The following is a 20186-nucleotide window of genomic DNA, read 5'->3' as shown; positions in this document are numbered from 1 at the left end:
CAATATCTGCAAAACCAATCAACACCACAGTAACAAAATAAAGGATAAAAACCATGTGATTATCTTAATGCATGCAGAAAAAGTATTTGATAAAATTCAACATCCATTTATGATAAAAACTCTCAACAAAGTAGGTACAGAGGAAACACACCTCACCATAATAAAGGCCCTATATGACAAATCCACAACGAACATCATAGTCAATAGTAAAAAAAGGAAAGCTCTTCCTCTAAGACAAGAATGCTCGCTCTTGTCACTTTTATTCAACATAGTTTTGGAAGCCCTAGCCATAGCAAGAAAAAGAAATAAAAGGCATCCAAATTTGAAAAAAACTAAAACTGTCACCATTTCAGATGGATGACTGTATACAGAAAACCCTAAAGAGTCAACCAAAAAAAAAAAAACATTAGTACTAATAAGTGAATTCAGTAGAATTGCAATATACTAAATTAGTATATAGAAATCTGTTGTTTCTAGCGCAGTAATAACAAACTATCAAAAAGAAATTAAGAAAATAATACCATTCACAACTACATCAAACAGAATACTTAGGAATAAATTTTACCAAGTAGGTGAAAGACCTGTACTCTGAAAACTGTTAAGACACTGATAAAAGAAACCAAAAATGGCACAGATAAATGGAAAGATATACTACGCTCATGGACTGGAAGGATCATTAAAATGCACATACTACAAAAAGCAATCCACAGATTCAATGCAATCCCTACCAAAATACCAATGGCATTTTTCATAGAGCTGGAACAAATAATCCTAAAACATGTATAGAGCCACAAAACACCCCCAATAGCCAAAGCAATCTTGAGAGAGAACAAAGCTAGAAGTATCATTCTCCCTGGTTTCAAACTATACTACAAAGTGACAGTAATCAAAACAGTATGGTAATGACAAAAAACAGAAACACAGATCAAAGGAACCAAATAGTCCAGAAATAAACCCACAGTCAATTAATTTTCAACAAATGAGGCAAGAACATCCAAATGGGAAAAAGACAGTCTTATCAATAAATTGTGCTGGGAAAACTGGACAAGTACATGCAAAAGAATGAAAATGGACCACTTTCTTATACCATATACAAAAATAAACTCAAAATAGATCAAAGACCTAAATGTAAGATCAGAAACCATAAAACTACTCGAAGGAAACAGGCTGTTAGCCCTTGGACATTGGCCTAAGCAGTATTTTTTTCATTTGTCTCCTCAGGCAAGGACAACAAAAACAAACAAATGGGACTACATCAAACTAAAAAGCTTTTGCACAGTGAAGGAGACCATCAACAAAACAAAAAGCCTACTGAATGGGAGGAGATATTTACAAATGATATAATCAGTAAGGATTAATATCCAAAATATATAAAGAACTCACACAACTCAGTATCAAAAAACAACCCAATTAAAAAATGAGGAGAGAATATGAACATTTCTCCAAAGAAGATATGCAGATGGGGGCACCTGGCTGGCTCAGTGGATGATGCGACTCTTGATCTCAGTCAGGGTCCTAAGTTCGAGCCCCACGCTGGATGTGGAGCCTACTTAAAAGAAAAAAAAAATTTTTTTAATTGAAAAAAAAAAGAAGATATGCAGATGGCTAATAGACACATGAAAAGATGCTCAACATCACTAATCATCAGGGAAATGCAAGTCAAAACCACAATGAGATATCACTTCACACAGATCAGAATGGCTACTATCAAAAAGACAACAGGGCACCTGGGTAGCTCAGTTGGCTGAGCATCTGACTGTTGCTCAGGTCATGATCCCAGGGTCATATGATCAAGCTCCCATATCAGGCTCTGTGCTAAGCATGGAGCCTGCTTAAGACATTCTTTCTTTCTCTCTCTCTCTCTAACTAAAAAAAAAAAAAAAAAAAAAAAAAAAGACAAGAAATAACAAGTGTTGGCAGGGATGTGGAGAAAAAAGAATCCTCCTGCACTGTTGGGAATGCAAAAAGGTGCAGCCACTATGGAAAATAGTATGAAGTTTCCTCAAAAAAATTAAAAGCAAAACTACCATAAGATCCAGTAGTTTCACTTCTGGAAATCTATCTGAAAAAAGCAAAAACACTAATTCAAAAAGATATACACACCCCATGATCATTGCAGCATTATATACAGCCAAGATATGGAATTAACCCAAGTGGCCACTGACAGATGAATGGAAAAAGATATGGCATATACATACAATGGAATATCACTCAGTCATAAAAAAGAACGAAATCTTGTCATTTGCTACAACATAGATGGAGCAAGAGGGTATTATGCTAAGTGAAAACAGTCAGGTAAAGATAAATACCATACAATTTCACTTATCTATGGAATCTAAAAAACAAAACAAACAGACAAAACAGAACAGAAACAGACTCATTGAAACAAAGAACTATGTGACGGTTGCCAATAGGTAACAATTTTGTGATGGTGGCAGATAGTAGCTAGATTTAGATGGTGATCACTTAATAATTCTATCCTTCATAAAATATACATTTACTGAGAACCTACTTTATGTTAAAGCACTAAGCTAGCTGAGTAAAAATATATGTAAGACTGAAAACATCAGAATTTTCTAAACCAAGTTGAGTAACCTGAATAAAACACAACACTATGCTTTAATTTCCTTATCTATTAAAAAAAAAAAGGACAGCATTGTTTGCTCTGCATATTTCACTTACATATAAAGATTAATTAAAAATATAGGTAAAAGCATTTTATAAACTATGAAGTATAATATAGAGACTACATACAGCAATTAAAAAAAAAAAACAAAACATGCATACCTTCTGAGTGAGGTATGGATTTTCCCAAGGTTGATGGTCTACTGTACTACAATAGGGAAAAATTTCAACCAGTGCAATGTATAGTAATACTTACAACGTATAGTATACAGCGGTATATCACTCTCCCAGAAGGAAATTCTGTATTTTAGCCACAGGGATATATACACTACTCTCATGATTTGAATCATACCATAATTAATTAAGAATTAAATTTTGTCTAATGAACTTTCATAGTTTATTTTAGGCAATGTATTTGCTATTCCCTGGTCTTGTGCATAGAATCTAGTATGAAAGAAATCTCTTCAATTTACATTCTATTCCAACCAGGTTTGTACACAGAAGGTCTGTCTGACTCGCACTGATAAGTAAACAATCTAGGAAGTTATTAAATGTTCACATAATCTGAAGGTCTATCATTTTACTGCACAAATTACTGCTATAAAATATTTCATTAAGAAAGTAATTCTATTGCTTACACAGAATTTATTACAAATAGGCCCAAAACGTTGCTTGTCTAAATTTCAATTATAAAAGTAATTCTATCCCTCATACAGAATTTATTACAAATAGGCCCAAAAAGTTGCTTGTCTAAATTTATTACAAATAGGCCCAAAAGGATGCTTGTCTAAATTTCAATTATAAAAGTAATTCTATCCCTTACACAGAATTTATTACAAATAGGCCCCCGAAAATTGCTTGTCTAAAAAAAAAATAAAAGTCATGGGGTACTTGCAAATATATTTAATAGTAACATAATAAAGATCAAGTTTAAGTACAGGAAAATGCATATACATTTATATAAGCACCTTCCAGGAAGCAGTTTGGCAATTTCTGCCCAACGATTTCCCAGCCGCTTATGTGCTTCATAGATGATCCTGTCCTCCTCTTCTGTCCAGGAAGATTTCTTTACCTCAGGATTCAGATGATTATGCCATCTTTCTCTACACTGCTTGCCTATTCTTCCTTTCAAATGTTTTGCAATTAAAGACCATCTTTTTGGCCCATATTTCTGAACTAATTCAATAACCTAAGAAACAGAAAAAACAAAGTTTAAAAAAGAAATACCTTTTTAAAAGTTTATTCATGGGGATGCAATGTACAGCACAGTGACTATAGTTAATACCGTAATGCAGGGGCACCTGGGTGGCTCAGGGGGTTAAGCATCTGACTTCAGCTTAGGTCATGATCTCACAGTTCGTGAATTCAAGCCCCACATCAGGCTCTTCACTGACAGCTCAGAGCCTGGAGCCTGCTTCAGATTCTGTGTCTCCCTCTCCCTCTGTCCCTCCCCTGCTCATGCTATGTGTCTCTCTCAAAAATAAATAAACATTAAAAAAAAATTAAAAATAAATAAAAACTATACTGTAATGCACATCTGAAAGTTGTTAGATCTTAAAAACTCTCATCACAAGAAAAAAAAATTTTTAACTATATATGATGACAGATGTTAACTAGAATCCTTATTGTGATTATTTAGCAATACAAACCAAGAGCAAATCATTATGTGGTACACTTGAAACTACTATAGTGTTACATGTCAATTTAACATGACACAGTGAGAATACATCTCAATTTGAAAAAGCATTACCTTGATAGAATTTCAAAACATAACTCAAGAATACTATTTCTTTTAAATGCATTAAATCCAAACCACAACTACTAATTAAGTTTATTTAAGTTAAGTTACTAATAAGTTAACTAATAAATACTAATAAATACTAATTCAGCATTGGCCAAGTACAAAAGCTTACCTCAAACTTATCTAAAATACAATGTGCTAATTAAAGTGACTTGTAAGTTAAAATGTTATCACTGAAAATCAATTTAACGGTAAAAATGTTGAGACTTATAGATTTTCTACTCTTTCTTTAAAAAAAGCTTCAGTTGGGGGCGCCTGGGTGGCGCAGTCGGTTAAGCGTCCGACTTCAGCCAGGTCACGATCTCCCGGTCCGTGAGTTCGAGCCCCGCGTCAGGCTCTGGGCTGATGGCTCGGAGCCTGGAGCCTGGAGCCTGTTTCCGATTCTGTGTCTCCCTCTCTCTCTGCCCCTCCCCCGTTCATGCTCTGTCTCTTTCTGTCCCAAAAATAAATAAAAAACGTTGAAAAAAAAATTAAAAAAAAAAAAAAAGCTTCAGTTGGAGGCCAAATAAATCAGTTTGGAAGCAAGAAGGATCTACAAAGTTATTGTCTTCTCATTTCTTCCTTTCTCATACTAAAAGGATACAGAACACACATTATAAAACCTATCACTGACCATCAAGTAAATCTTACCAGTTCTGAGCCTAGTGAACTTTTTTTTCCCCCTTGAGTGGCAGGAAAAAATGCTCTAATTCCTCAACCCTATTAACAACATTTCTGCCATAAAGAGCATGAACTAAAGCCAATTCCTAGCGGAGGGCAGCAACTTTCCCATTCTTCTCAGTCTTTTATAAAACAAACAATTACCTTAATATCGAAATCACCAAACCTTTTAGAAATACAGTGCTCTGGTATCTATCTTATTTTGGGGCACATTATAGGTCAAGAGGGAAAGTTAAGAATGACTTCCTCACATATCATGTTATCAGATAAAATTAAAATTAAAATTAAATTAAATTCTGTTTTTTAAAATGCTAACTCAATTTTCAACAAGCTATACCCTAAATGTTACTAACCTAAGCTCTAAATAAGATAAATAAGCTAATAACATTTTTCCTTCTGTAAACTAAACTCACAAAGAAAAGCTATATATATTATACTTGGTTTGACTCAATTCAGAAAAACTATATTTCAAGACATTCAACTTTCAATTCTTCTACAAGCAGCAACCAAATCAAAGTGATTTAAACATAACCTTTGTGACAAAACAATATATTAGGAAGAAAAAAAAAAAGCCAATCCACCTACACAGTGAGAATAAAATATATGAACATGTTACCCTCTGATCTTCTTCTTTAGTCCAGGGACCCTTTATCAATTCTGGATTTAAAACTTTCTGCCATCGATGCTGGCACTGAAAATCTGAACGATTCTGAAAGAATTGATAATTTTGTTATTGAACAATGTCTTCCAGAAAGCAAGTCAACCTAAACTCAAGAAGAAAGTCTTCAAGAATAATGCATTCAATAACATTCTTTAAACTGTACTATTTATCTTATATGCCTGTGTCTCAATTCATTTTTAAATTAAAGTCTCTGGAAGGGCTTAGACTATATATTTTTAAGTATATATCTCTACACTGTGCCTTATAACACAGATACTGCCATGAAGAAATGTATCTGAGCACTTGGGTGGCTCAGTCGGTTAAGTGTCTGACTTCAGCTCAGGTCATGATATCACAGTTTGTGGGTTTGAGCCCCATGTAGGGCTCTGTGCTGACAGCTCAGAGCCTGCAGCTTGCTTTGGATTCTGTGTCTCCCTCTCTCTGCCCCTTCCCCATCTGCATTCTGTCTCTCTCTCTCAAAAATAAATAAACATTAAAAAAAATGTATCTAAGATTGAGAAATAAAAGAGAGTAAACAGAAAACTATACAAAATAGACAAATGAACTCAAATAGCACAGCAGTCTGGATTCATACAGTACAGCAGTACTTAACTCTATACAATTTAAAAACCCCCAAAGGCATTACTAGGCCACTGCATGGTATTTAAAGGATTTTTATACATGATGACCTCCAAGTTATCAAGAAAAAACTAGAGGCACCTGGGTTATTCAGTCGGTGGGGCATCTGACTTCAGCTCAGGTCATGATCTCGCAGTCCATGAGTTCAAGCCCCACATCGAGTTCTGTGCTGACAGCTTAGAGCCTAGAGCCTGCTTTGGATTCTATGTCTCCCTTTCTCTGCCCCTCCCTGCTCACACTGTGTGTGTGTGTGTGTGTCTCTCTCTCTCTCAAAAATAAACATTAACTCCTATGTATAATAAATAATAATAATAATAATAATAATAAAACAGTTAACTTCATGAATGACAAAAATATTAGAAGTATATAAAGGGATAAATACAAATACTTTGTTTACCAGTCACTGCCTTTGTGTCTAGTGGGTCTCAAGTTATTTTTATTTAAACTGAGTTTCTTCATTTATGGCTTCAAAACATCAATGCTGATCCATTTTTAAGGCTATCATTTTCTTCAAAATAATCAGACTGCTCCTGTATGTGCTTGTAGCATTTCTTTGTTCACTTCATTTGCTGCTATACCCTCAAGTTAAACTGGTAAACCTAATATAAATAACTTTTCTAATTTAGTTTCCATTTATCTAACACCTGCTAAATGTCAGGAAATATGCCCAACATCCTATATGTCATTTCTAATTCTCACAACAATACTACAAAAACGAGTACTATTATTTACATATTATAGACAAGGAAGCTGAACATCAAAGAAGTTAGTAATTTTTCTAAGAGCAAACAGCTAGTAGAGCTGGCACTTGAATATAGATCAGACTGACTCCAAAACTTACGCACTTTCCATTATCTGGTCTCAATTTTCAGGTTATGTTGGAAAGCATCATAACAATTTAGAAAGAACATAGGTAATCTGATTTCTGATATCCACAGTAGTCAAAACAAATTCAAATGTGACTATTTTGCCTCCCTACCTTTAATGTAGTAAGGAACAAAAGGAATATATGTAAATTATAAATTTATAAATTTTGTAAATTATAAACTTCCATACTAATGGATAGCATGTGAATAGTATGTAAATTATAAAATTACATACATATGTATGTATGTAATATAAAATTACATACATACATACTAATGAATAGCCTGTGAATAGTATGATGAACGAACAATAAGTAGAATTCTTTTAAAGATCAATAACCCCTTAAAATCCAAATAAAGGTTGACAAACTTTCAACAGAGCTTTTTCTGATTTTATTGATTAGCTGCCAAAAGATTTCCATACATTTAACTTCTGTCAGAATGTTTTAACATTTATCAGCAAATATTTATAAAGCTCTACCCAAACCTAGTATTTTCATTTTAGATTAGTAATCTTTTTAGGCCCCTATATAAACTAATTACTAGAAAAATCGGACTTTTTAAGCCTCTGGCCACTATAGGAAGATCAGAAAAACAGAGATGTTTTTAGAAAGGAAACCTAAGTCTAAAATAATGAAGACACATTTTTGAAAAACAGCAAATTTAACCCAATAGCTTATGTTATCCATGTTATAAATAGAAGAAAATATTTCACTCACTTGAAGATGACTAGCAATTAGAGTCCAATCATCAGTTCCGTGTTGTTCAACCAACTTCTTTAACTTATCATCCTATTAAAACAGGTGTGAAAATTAGAAAGCTTTCTTTCCTTTGCCTATTCCTCTATCGCTAAATATAGATAACTAATTCTTTCATGTCATATCTGATGACCATTTGTAGAAGGATAAGCCACTGTAATACAAGCTCTCCCATTTACTACAGTGTTTCTGTCAGTCTTAACATCATACCACTATTCACACCTCTGGTGGAAGAAAAATATGTGCATATCAGTTGATGAATAGCTTTTCTCATGTTTTGCTTTTCAAGATCTTTAATTCCTTTATTAAATATTATTAACCAATAAGTACAAGTATGAAATTACTAAACCTTATCATGTAATTACCTCATCTCTTGTCCATTTTACTCTGTTCCAGAGTTTCTTCAATCCTTTTTGTTGTGGTACTTCATAATCATGATCAGCATACTGGAGGTCATCATCCTCATCCTCACTAAAACAAAAACAAAAACAAAAACAAAAAAACACACACAATTGTTGGGGCGCCTGGGTGGCTCAGTCGGTTGAGCATTTGACTCTTGATTTCGGCTCAGGTCATGATCTCATGGTTCATGAAATAAAGCCCCTTGTTGGGATCCACACTGACAGCATGGAGCCTGCTTGGGATTCTCTCTCTCCCTCTCTCTCCACTGTGTATGTGTGTCTCTCTCTCTCTCTAAATAAATATATAAACTTAAAAAAAAAATTGTGAAATCAAGAATTTTATGCAACTTTGTAAATTCAATCATTGAATCTGTGTATACAGGTACGACTGAAGAAGCCACCCAGACTAAAAACATACATCCCAACAGATTATTCAAGATACAAAAAAGTAAGAGTTATACAATGTAGAGTAGCTATAGTTCTTACTGACACCAGGAGTTGATATGCCATCAGGGGTCAATTGTAGACAAGGAAAGAGTTTATGTCATGCTAAGGAGTTTGACTTTCATTCTTTATTTGACCTTTATCCTAAAGGGTCAAAGGACTTTAAGTAAGGGAGTAAAACACAAATATCTCATGTTTCAGAAAAATCACTGGCAGGATGTAGAGAAATGGAGAAAGACCAATTAGTAATTTTTTATAATAATCCAAGTAAAAAATCATTAGGGCCTGACACTGGTAAAGGTAAAATACAAAACACAGTCACATCCAGTTAAAAGAAACAATGGAAGAAATGATCCATTAACGTTACAAAAACAACAAAAACATTAAAACATGTAGAAATAATATGAATATACAAGATCAAAATATAGTAAACAACAAAACACTATTGTAATACACATTAGATCTGAACAAATGGAAAAACATTCAGACCACATTCCTGGATAGGAACAGAATTACAGATGTCCATTCTCCCTAAAATAATTCATAAATTTAAATTAAATTAAAATACCATTATATTTTCAGAGGAATTTAAACATGCTGATTCTATAGTTCATATGGAAAAGTAAACAAATAGCACTACCCAATGAAGACATACTGCAGAGAAACAATAAATAAAACAGAATACTACCAGCACACAGATACACAGATCAATGGAAGAGACTAGAACATTCATAAAAAAACAAAATCCAAATGGGAATTCGGTAAATTTTAACAGTAACATATCAAATCAGTGGTGTGAAGATGGATTTTTCAATAAATGGTAAGACAGAGGGTAACAAATTTTAAAAACAAACTTTGAGGGGCGCCTGGGTGGCTCAGTTGGTTGAGCATCCGACTTCGGCTCAGGTCATGATCTCATGGTTCATGAGTTCAAGCCCTGCATCAGGCTCTGTGCTGACAGCTTGGAGCCTGGAGCCTGCTTCGGATTCTGTGTCTCCCTCTCTCTCTGACCCTTCCCAGCTCATGCTCTGTCTCTCTCTCTCTCAATAAATAAATAAATAAATAAATAAATAAATAAATAAAATTAAAAAATAAAAAAAATTTATAAACAAACTTTGAGTCCTACTTTAAAATAAAAAACTTTAGATGAAGCCAAATATATTAAAAAAAAAACACGAAACTGTAACAATACTATTTAAAAAAAAATAGGGTAGGGGCGCCTGGGTGGCGCAGTCGGTTAAGCGTCCGACTTCAGCCAGGTCACGATCTCGCGGTCCGTGAGTTCGAGCCCCGCATCGGGCTCTGGGCTGATGGCTCGGAGCCTGGAGCCTGTTTCCGATTCTGTGTCTCCCTCTCTCTCTGCCCCTCCCCCGTTCATGCTCTGTCTCTCTCTGTCCCAAAAATAAATAAAAAAATGTTGAAAAAAAAAATTAAAAAAAAAAAAAATAGGGTAGGCCTGGGCACCTGGCTGGCTCAGTCAGAGAAGAGTGTGACTCTTGACCTCAGGGTCATGAGTTTTAGTCCCATGTTGAGTGTAAAGATTACCTCAATAAATAAAATTAAAAAAAAAAAAATAGGGTAGGGGAGGCTGGGTGACTCCGTTGGTTAAGCATTGGACTCGATTTCAGCTCAGGTCATGATCTCATTTCATTTTGTGGGATTGAGCTCCACACAGGGCTCTGTGCTGACACCACAGAGCCTGCTTGGGATTCTTTCTCCCTTGCTTTCTGCCCCTCTCCCTCCCCTGTGTGAACATGTACACTAATGCACACACACATTCTCTCTCCCAAAATAAATAAATAAACTTAAAAAAAAATAGGGTAGAATTCCATCTTTTTATATCCTTGAGTAGAACGGATCTAAATATAACAAAATCAAGAAACCATAAAAGAATAAACCAACGAAGGTAGTAATAGTGGCAACAATAAGAAGTGCATGAAAATGACAAATATGAAAAAAGTAGAAAAAGATTTTGCAAGGAATCAATGACTCCAAAATTTCTGGCTTTGGGAGCATAAACAGAGCTATCCACCAAGATAAAGAATAGAAGGAAAAACAAAACTTTGGGAGGGAGAAGAGAATGGGGAGAGTCTCAGGCAGTTTTGGACTAGCTAATTTCAAGGCACTTGAGAAATATATAAGAGGAGATATCTAGAATAGCACAGTCCAATAGAAATATAATGCAGCCATATATGTAATTTCCTAGTAGCCACATTTTAAAAATAAAAACATGTCAAAATAATGTTAATTATGTTATTTAATACATTAAAAATTATCACATAATCAACATAATCATGCGCTACTTTACATTCCTTTTTTCTTACTAAAGAAAATCTAGTGTGTATTTTATACTTAGAGTACATTGCAATTCAGACTAACCACATGTCAACAGCTCAACAGCCACATGTGGGAAGTGCTATCCTATGGGCAGAGCAAATCTAGAAGGCAACTAGGCCCAATATCTTCAGCTCAGGTAGGAGGCCTAGGGTAGACACATAGTTTTGACAGTCACCAGCATACAGAGAACAATTAAAGCCATGAGAGCACAAATCCCCAGAAGAGAGGGCAGGTCTTTATGATAAACTGAATCAGAAGACTTTGAGTAGCTAGAGGACTGAATACAGTCATGAGTATCTGATAATAACAAGAGCTAATATTTGTTTAAACTTTCTAAGTACCAGACATTCGGTCGTCTATGAAATTTCTCTCTTAAAACCCCACAATAACCCCAAGAAGAAAATATTATTATTCCCATTTTACATAATAGGGAGCCTTGACTTAGAAAATTAACTTCTTGCCCATAGTTATGCCAAACACAGCATGACTGAACTCCAAAATCCACTACTTAACCACTATACTACCACATACTAGAAAAACAGGGAAGAAGCTGAAAGACACCAAAGACACCAGAAGAACCAGGTTCTAGTTACAACTTTACTTATTTTGCATCCTTGGACATACTAACCTCTTAGGGCTTTAGTTTACCTGTTTGTGAAATGAGCACCTACCTGATAGTGCTTCTTTAAGGATAAAATTAAATGAAAAAACACATAAAATACCTCATATAGGATTGTGGCACAGAGAGGTAGTTCAACATTAGTATTATGTGCATAGGCTGAATGACCAGCAATATCCATGATTATTTCTGCTATTTCAACTCTTTTCCAAAAATTCACTCAGATTTCAAACAGTTAATGTTTGATGATTTGTTTAATCTCAATGTAATATATTTAAGAACATGTGGGCAGTTCCTAATATCTAACACATAGTTTAGTTCTTACAAAACTGAAAAATGGAGGCCTAGATTTAACATATACTGTCTACAGATCCTTTGCAGGAACTTGATTTCCCTTGATTTGTCACTTCTATAGGACCTAAATTCTTCATATCTGACCAAGCAAGACTCCAAGAACCCCAAGTCCCCTACCTATATAGCTATCTATCTCTGCTTCAGTTCAATACATTTCAACATTCCAATGCTCTCTCACTAAGGCCAGTGTCTATTTGTAACATTAATCTGCCAGTCCCACTTTCATATATGCTTGTTTTGTTGAACTAATCTGAAAATAAAAGTTTAAAAAAATAAATACCTGTTATTTGCTGCCATCTAAAGCTATCAGAAATATCACCTGATTAGCCAAGATGAAATTGTTACAATGGAGATGGTTCAGGATCCAACGACTTCATAAATTTCTAAGGCTACCAAATCAGATAAACACCATATTGAGGCTTTCTGTCCCATTTGTATATATTCATGGCATCTACCCTTCCTTTTTAATGCTCATCACATATGCCAACCTTCCCAACCAAATAATAAGTTCAGGAGTGCAAAGACCATATCTGATACATTGACCTCTCTGCACAAACACAGTACCTATAATATTTGTAAAATTAATGACTATTGAATGATCTTCCTTACTTTTACCTCCTCCAAGTACTCTGTATCCCAAAATTAGCTCACTCCCTTCCAATCCAATCAAAATTTCCACCTCTCTCAGTACAACTGACCTCAAGTGGATATGAGAAAGAACTTTTTTCTTTTTTTAACAAATGAAAATATCTTTAGAAGGTGAAAGGCATTCCCATTTATTAAAAAGGACTTTCAAAATCCAAATGCACCTCCAAGTGGTAGAATTTTAATTGTTTGTTTGCTGAAACAAAATATTCAGTACACAATGGGTTCTTTAGGGTATCTACTAATATTGCCTAACCTTTCCTAAAACTGTCCCTACCAACACTGACACTTCCTGCCATCCCAAAGAGCCCTCAGTCATGCTTTTCACAGCTTCCCCTCTTTCTTCCCTCCCCTCAGATCCCAACAACTTCCACAATAGCATATTTGAGACTGCTTTTTAAAATTGGGTTATTTCTGGGGGCGCCTGAGTGGCTCAGTCAATTAAGCGTCCGACTTCGGCTCAGGTCATGATCTTGCGGTCCGTGAGTTCTAGCCCCGCATCGGGCTCTGTGCTGACAGCTCAGAGCCTGGAGCCTGCTTCATATTCTGTGTCTCCCTCTCTCTGACCCTCCCCTGTTCATGCTCTGTCTCTCCCTGTCTCAAAAATAAATAAACGTTAAAAAAAATTTTTTTTTAATTGGGTTATTTCTGGATCAAAACAATATTTAATTTGGGGACCTGCCTATATAAATCTTGAGTATTCAAAAAAATATCTACATCACATCTGTACAAAATTCACCATGGGTTCTTATCAAAATATTTTAAGTTAAGGATATGAGTCTAAAGATGTTACTTGGGTCAAAAGACTAGTGTGCAAGCAGCAGTTTTCCTAAAAACTTGTTCAACTTTAAGATTCTGCCTTATTTTTTAACCATATACTTGATTTGTGAGAAATTTCTATTTCTACATGCGGTTTCATTCTCTGTTTTGCATCAGCATGGTCATCAGTTTCAGACAGAGTTATACAGCCCAATGTTCAGGAAGCTGGGTTTTTTGAGTGGGTTAGTGTGAGGGAGGATTAAAGTAGAATTCTTAGAATCATCTCTCTACCACTGGGACTTTCCTAGAGTCTATCCACCCAGCTACTTCTTAGTTTTAGCATAAAGTTATTTCTATATTAGTTAAGTAATTGTTAAAGGATGATGTAACTTTTAAATAAGTGTGACAGAATAAGATCCTAGAAAATTATCAATATCACTAGCTACAACAGAATGATGCCTGAGAATGCCTACAATTTGCCAAGAAAAAGAGAAGGGATAAAACTCCACAAATAATCTCACCAACATCCCACTTTCACCATTTAACAGTAAAAATGGTTCCATTGCTTAATAATGGTTAGATACCATCAAAACAAATCCGTTCTATTTTTCTGCTTTTCAGTGTCTTCCTTTAGCATTTCTATATTATAGCAATCGATGATAATAACTAAATAAAATCAACTCCCTACCTTATAAACAAATAAGCCATTTTTAATCTAGAGTGACTGATCTAGAAGACAGCAAAATGGGTGAAATTATTGGTCCCATCACAAAGCAAAAATAGAAGAGGAATTTGGTTTCTGAATCTTCATCCAGGACTTGGTTTCCAAAATTACTCTTCCAGTTCTATTTTTTAAGTCAAAGAAAATATTTATTCTATAACTGTCTGATACATAAGCTAAGCACTACATTAAAATGAAAAGGTTTTTTTTTTTAAATTATGAATGAACAGTGATTAGGATGAGTATTAAACAGCAAAATGAAATGCATGCACACATACACACATAAATACTATGACTCATTAGGCCAGGAAAATGGCTAAGAATAACTCTACACTAGGCATGAGCTAATAGGATATTACAGTCATAACTTACCCTGTGAAATAATACACAAACTATTCTTGACAATATTAACACAAAATACTTGACAATATTAAGATAAAACATTAGGGAGAAGTTCAATTTTAAAGGACATTAATTATCTCACCTAAAAAGAGTAATATAAGGTATTGAAAGGAAGAACTTGAGAATTTTTTAAAATTTACTTTTATATGAAAAGAAACTACTGGTTTGAAATTAGAGATATATCAAGTTCTTTAAAATTGGCTCTAATAAAATCACTTCAACTTGATCATATTTTAAGTCATAAACTGCATCAAATATGAAATTTTTATCAAAATCCAAAATTATATCTTTATTATACTGTCTTAACAAGGTAATTCTGTATTTTTTAAAGTCCAATTGAATTCAAGGTATGAAAATTTACCAGGTTGATTTAATAAAGTGAAATCAGGCCACCCAGTGGTTAATATTATGTACTGCATACATGAATATTTTATTTCCAAACATAGGCTGCAAGCTAGCATCATTATAGTAAGACAAAATTGACTTCATTTGACCATTACTAATAGCAATACTGAAATACATACTGAAGGGAATTTTACCTAGCTATTCATAAATGAAAATAATGAGAGAATTTTTCTATTTTATTCCATTAGTGTATATATTTTTAAATGAGCAAGGATGATTACAAAAGGGTTCAAAACAGGATATATATTAAATCTAGAAATTACCATACAGACCATAAAATCCAACCCCCTATAAAACAGATTTAAAAACCTGGATATAGAGTTTACTTGCTTTCCTAAAACAATTTGCTAGTTAATGACAAAGCTGATTAAAAAATCAGTTCTCATACTTCAGTATTCTTTTCACCCATAATACTCATTTTGCTGGAAACAACATAGTAAAATTGCTTCCCCTCACACACATACATAACCACTGAAAAACATTTTCCAATGCAAAATCTGGCTTTTACCTTTATCAAGTGTATATATCTGAATCTGTTACTACTTAAATAGATCTTCTAGGTTCTAAATGACATTTTTTAAAGTTTATTTAAGGGTAGCCCTGGCTTTTAAAAACTAAAATTAATTACTTAATACATAATGATGCTTAAAAATCAAACACGTGTTGAGGCGCGTGAGGGCTCAGTTTGTTGAGCTTCCGACTTCGGTTCGGGTCATGATCTCACAGTTAGTGGGTTTGAGCCCCCGTAGGGCTCTGTGTGGACAGCTCAGATCCTGGAGCCTGCTTCGGATTCTGTGTCTCCCTCTTTCTCTCCCCTACCCCACTCACACTCTGTCTCTGTCTCTGTCTCTCAAAAATAAATAAACATTAAAAACAATTTTTTTAATCAAATACATGTTAGTAACAGATATGCCAATTGGTATTGCCTGTAAAATATATCATTAAACCCCCCAGTGGGATCTAAAACTATTTAAAGTCACATTAAATGAGCCTTTTCCTTTATGTAAATCTAGTTCAGAGACACTACAGCAATCTTAAACAAAAAGCAAAAGAGCCAACATCCTTCAGTTGTTTCAACCTGAGGTAACAGTTTTTTTACTCTTTTTTTCCCCATATCATACAGAAAAAGTATACTACAGAATTTATGCCCATAGTCTTATGTAAATCATTTATACAGCAAAGTACAGTTTTTGCTCAAATACTTAAATAGTTGTATGGTGGAGATCTTAAATTGACTAAATTATTTCCTTTCTCATTCAACTATAAATTAAGTTCATATTTATTATTGAGATATTTAGCCAAGAGACATGAGACTACACTTTGCTCAACAAATAATTTCTCCTTCAAAACATTTCACATTCTATTCTCTTCTAAGATAAATAAGACATATTTTCATAAATAAGCAATATAATTTAGAGCATGAAACATTCAAGTATGAAGATCCTAAGAAATACACCAGAGATGATAATTTCTCACCACATCCTCTACCTCTACACTCCCATAGGGAACACAGCTTCACCCCACCACATTTAGTTACTCCAGCCTTTTGACTTTCTAACTCATTCTACAATACTTTTCAATTCATACAGCTGACAAGGAACAAAAGTCAACAGTACAATTAATGTTTAGATTTCAGGGCTCACAGTACCACCAATAAAAGAAAATAACCTACACAGGCAAATTAGTCATTAAATCACTTCTCCTTTCTTAGTCTATTATTATTAAGCATACAAAAACTATGAAAAGAACAGACAAAATCAACCAGAGAGGGCAGGGTTCTGACATTCAAGCATCCCTGTCTAACCATAACTAAATGCTGATGATAGCATTAGCTAAGGCATTCTTTCAAATAAGATTAACATCAATAGTGATACGTAGATAATGCCACACAATAAATATAAACAAACTTCCATTACTGAGTTGACATAGTTAAGTGTCACCTTGCTTAATGAAGTTACTTTATTTTTAAAATTCTGTATATTTAAAAATCCAAAAGAAAAGGCCTAAACGAGTTCCTCAGTAATTATAATTATAGGAGCTTTTAATATTGATTGTTTTTGAAGATTAGGAAGTTAATTAGAGCAGCAATTCTCACCTGGGTGATTTCACCCCCCAGCCTTCAAAACGCATTTGATAATCTCTGGAGACATATGATTGTCACAACTGGGGGAAACAGGGTGTTATTGGCATCTACTGGGTAGAGGCCAGGGATGCTGTTAAACATACTACAAAGCACAGGACAGCCCCCCCACCCCCAAAGAATCATCTAATCCAATATATCAATAGTGACAAGGCTGAAAATCCTATTCTAGAGGTGGGTTTATGCATGTGTATGTGTATATTTGTTCCACCTCAAGAGTTTGACCTATACTGTACTTGCCACAAAATAACAGTCTAACAAGGACTTAATCATATATTTCATGTTGATTTCTGCGAAAATACCCTACATACAGCAGATACTTAATAAATGAACAAGGCAGTAAATATTGTGTCGCTATTGCCAGTTTTTAACAGAAATCTGCAATGAGTGAATCCTAGTACTAAATTCCAAGTTTGGAAATACATCTCTCGTTAAGACTTTAAGGTTGTGGACCTAGATAAACAAAGCCATTTGTAAACCCTACCAAACATCTTTTAAGGTTTATTTAATAATAGTGACAAAAGACACCCTAGTTTTGTGCCATCTAAGTGGTTACTACACACAGTTTAGGTGTAGCTACTATAGCAACATATAAATAAAAATTAGATGAGTAAACTCCTCCTAGCAAGTTTCCAACAAAAAAATATGCCCTACCTCTGGGCAACACTTAGTTACAGTCAGAGCCAAACACGGGCACTAAAAATATTCAGTGAATCAAACATTGTTTTAAGATGAAGCTACTGGTGGTAACAGTGTGGCATCTTCCCAACAGAAGATATTAAAAAGATAAACATAAAGTTGAGACACGGTAATGGTAACTACAGAACACGTCAAAACGGTCCTCTCTAATCAGCTATTCCTAAGGGGATTTTCCATACCTGTCAAGGCAGCAAAGATGGCAGAGTCGTCCCAGCACAGGCTTATCACATAGTTCCTATTTTAATTGGTACAGTAGTTCAGAAAAAAGTCTCTCCGAATACCATTTTCAAGTCCGGGCTGTACACTAGCACTTCTACGTGCGCAGGGTACTCCCTAAAAGCGCACAGACTTACCTGGCAAGAAACTCCGACCAAGATGCGGCTGTGCGAGATTGGAGTCTGGACGTGCGCTGTGGGGAGAATCAACTCAAAAGAGCAACCTGACCATTTGTTACTCACTTTCTGCGCCTTAAACATAGTGGTCCCCAACTCTCCACAAGTCACGGCTGGGATCCAGCCAGCCGGGCCGAAGCGGCTGCGGAGCAGCGGGAAGCAAAACCTCTGCCCCAGCTGGGGAGGGCCTGATGGGGACGCACCGGGTAAAGGAAGAGAATCTGAGCCGAGACTGTGCCAACAGGCCTGCGTAAGAGGGATGTCACCCACCTGCGCGACCTCTTCGCCATCCTTCAAGTACCGCATAGGCGCGGGCTGGGCGGGGACGCAGTTCAGCCTCCTCCAGCCTCAAGCGAATGTTCCTTGTCCCCGACCCTCCAGCCGCTTCCCTCGCTCCCTCTCCGAGGCGACCGAGAGTGGAACGCACGTCCCCGGCAGGGCAGGACGGAGGGACGGAGGGGCGGACCGCGACCCGCCCCCGGCCCGCAGCGCCACTCCTAGCCCCGGCCCGGCCCGGTCAGGGATGCCCCCAACATGTCAGCAGGCGCGCTCTCGCCCTCCCTCGACCCCTCCCGCCGCCTCTCAGCCTCCTAGCTGCGGTCCGAGCTCAGCTCCGCGGCTGGCGCCGACCCCCACCCTCACCCCGCAGCGAGCAGCTCTGCAGGGCTCGCAGCCTCCTGCAGGGTTTTGTCCGCACCGCCGAATCTCGCGCCCAGCCTCCCTCAAGAGCCGCCGTTTGAATCTGCGCACGCGGCCCCGAACCTCATTGGCTGTAGCGGCCGCACGCGGGGGGACGAGGGCGTGGTGGGGAGAGCGCGCGCGGCTGAGGGCGGGGCTGGGGAGCTGGAAGTCGGGACTGGAACTCGCGGGAGTCGGGGAAGGAGCTGGGGATCAGGGGGTGGGGCCGCAGAACGGGCTCTCCGGTCCTGCTTTGACAGGACCCGGAGCGCGCCCAGCGCCGCACCGCGCGGGGCCTTCTGGGAAAGCGAGTTCCGGTGCTCGCAGAGAGGCGGGTCCGGAAGCTGCGGTAAGAGTCCAAACTTCCCGGAGTGTGCTGTCAGGGTCTCTGGGGGTTGGGTGGCCCCGCCTAGCCAAGTCCCCACAGCCTTCTCTCAGCCACTGCTCCTCCACTCCGAACTCCTCCGGGTGTATCCCGCCTCATTAGTTTGGAGGCGCGGTCTTCGGACTTGAGACAAATCTAACCATAAAATTTGCGCGGCCGTTATTGCTTAAGCAAAAATGTGAGCTATTTTTGCCCAGACATCATAGCTACTAGAGTAGCGAAGGCTGTGGCAGAAAACTGAATATCAAGAATAAGCAGGAGTGACAGGTGAAAAAAGGTTTTAGCTGGAAAGATGCTTGGCACAGAAAAAGGAAATAATCCAGGTCTGCGTCTGGTCTTGGCAGTGCCTGCCCTTAGCTCGCTCTCCGGGAAGTAATTGATGCGCGATGAAGAAGCCCTGATCCAGGAGAATAATGCAGGAAGACAGGAGCGGACTGGGAGTTTTGCCCGGATAAATGAGTATGGTAGTCAACTGTGGAAAGTGACGGTCTTTCCAGGAGAGACGGAAGAGGGAAGAACTGCACCGAAGGAGCTTCAGCAGTTGTAGCTATTCTAAAGGATTCAAGTATGAAAACTAGGAGCTGCTCGGTTCAAATAGTTCAAATAACATTAAAGTAGATTACAGTAACCACTACAAATGGTAAAAGATCCAGATTTGCAAGGTACCATGCTCTACTGCATAGAGCACTAAACCACATGTTAATATTATAACAAACTTACATTTTGCTATTTTGAAATTTTACGCATCAATTTTTGCAAATCAGAGATGCAGGTGCAAATGTGAATTGAAGAAGA

General features: G+C 36.7%; 1 protein-coding gene across 4 annotated transcripts in view; it reads right to left on the bottom strand.

Moving 5' to 3' along the window:
* Window positions 1–19197, bottom strand: part of MYBL1 (MYB proto-oncogene like 1) — a 43640-nt gene extending 24443 nt beyond the window's left edge. Inside the window, exons 1-5 of one of the 4 annotated variants that reach the window (XM_049633312.1) lie at window positions 18599–19197; window positions 8376–8481; window positions 7972–8043; window positions 5703–5795; window positions 3594–3814 (exon numbers count right to left, since the gene is read on the bottom strand). In XM_049633312.1, the coding sequence (XP_049489269.1) occupies window positions 3594–3814; window positions 5703–5795; window positions 7972–8043; window positions 8376–8481; window positions 18599–18618 (512 nt within the window). In that variant the 5' untranslated portion in view covers window positions 18619–19197. The remainder of the gene's footprint in view (window positions 1–3593; window positions 3815–5702; window positions 5796–7971; window positions 8044–8375; window positions 8482–18598) is intronic. The other 3 variants (XM_049633314.1, XM_049633310.1, XM_049633311.1) reach the window with 3 other exon arrangements.
* Between the last annotated feature and the right edge of the window lie 989 nt (window positions 19198–20186).

This window comes from Panthera uncia, chromosome F2 (genome assembly GCF_023721935.1).
Source record: "Panthera uncia isolate 11264 chromosome F2, Puncia_PCG_1.0, whole genome shotgun sequence".
Lineage (NCBI taxonomy): Eukaryota > Metazoa > Chordata > Mammalia > Carnivora > Felidae > Panthera > Panthera uncia.
This window is presented reverse-complemented; position numbering and strand designations above follow the sequence as displayed.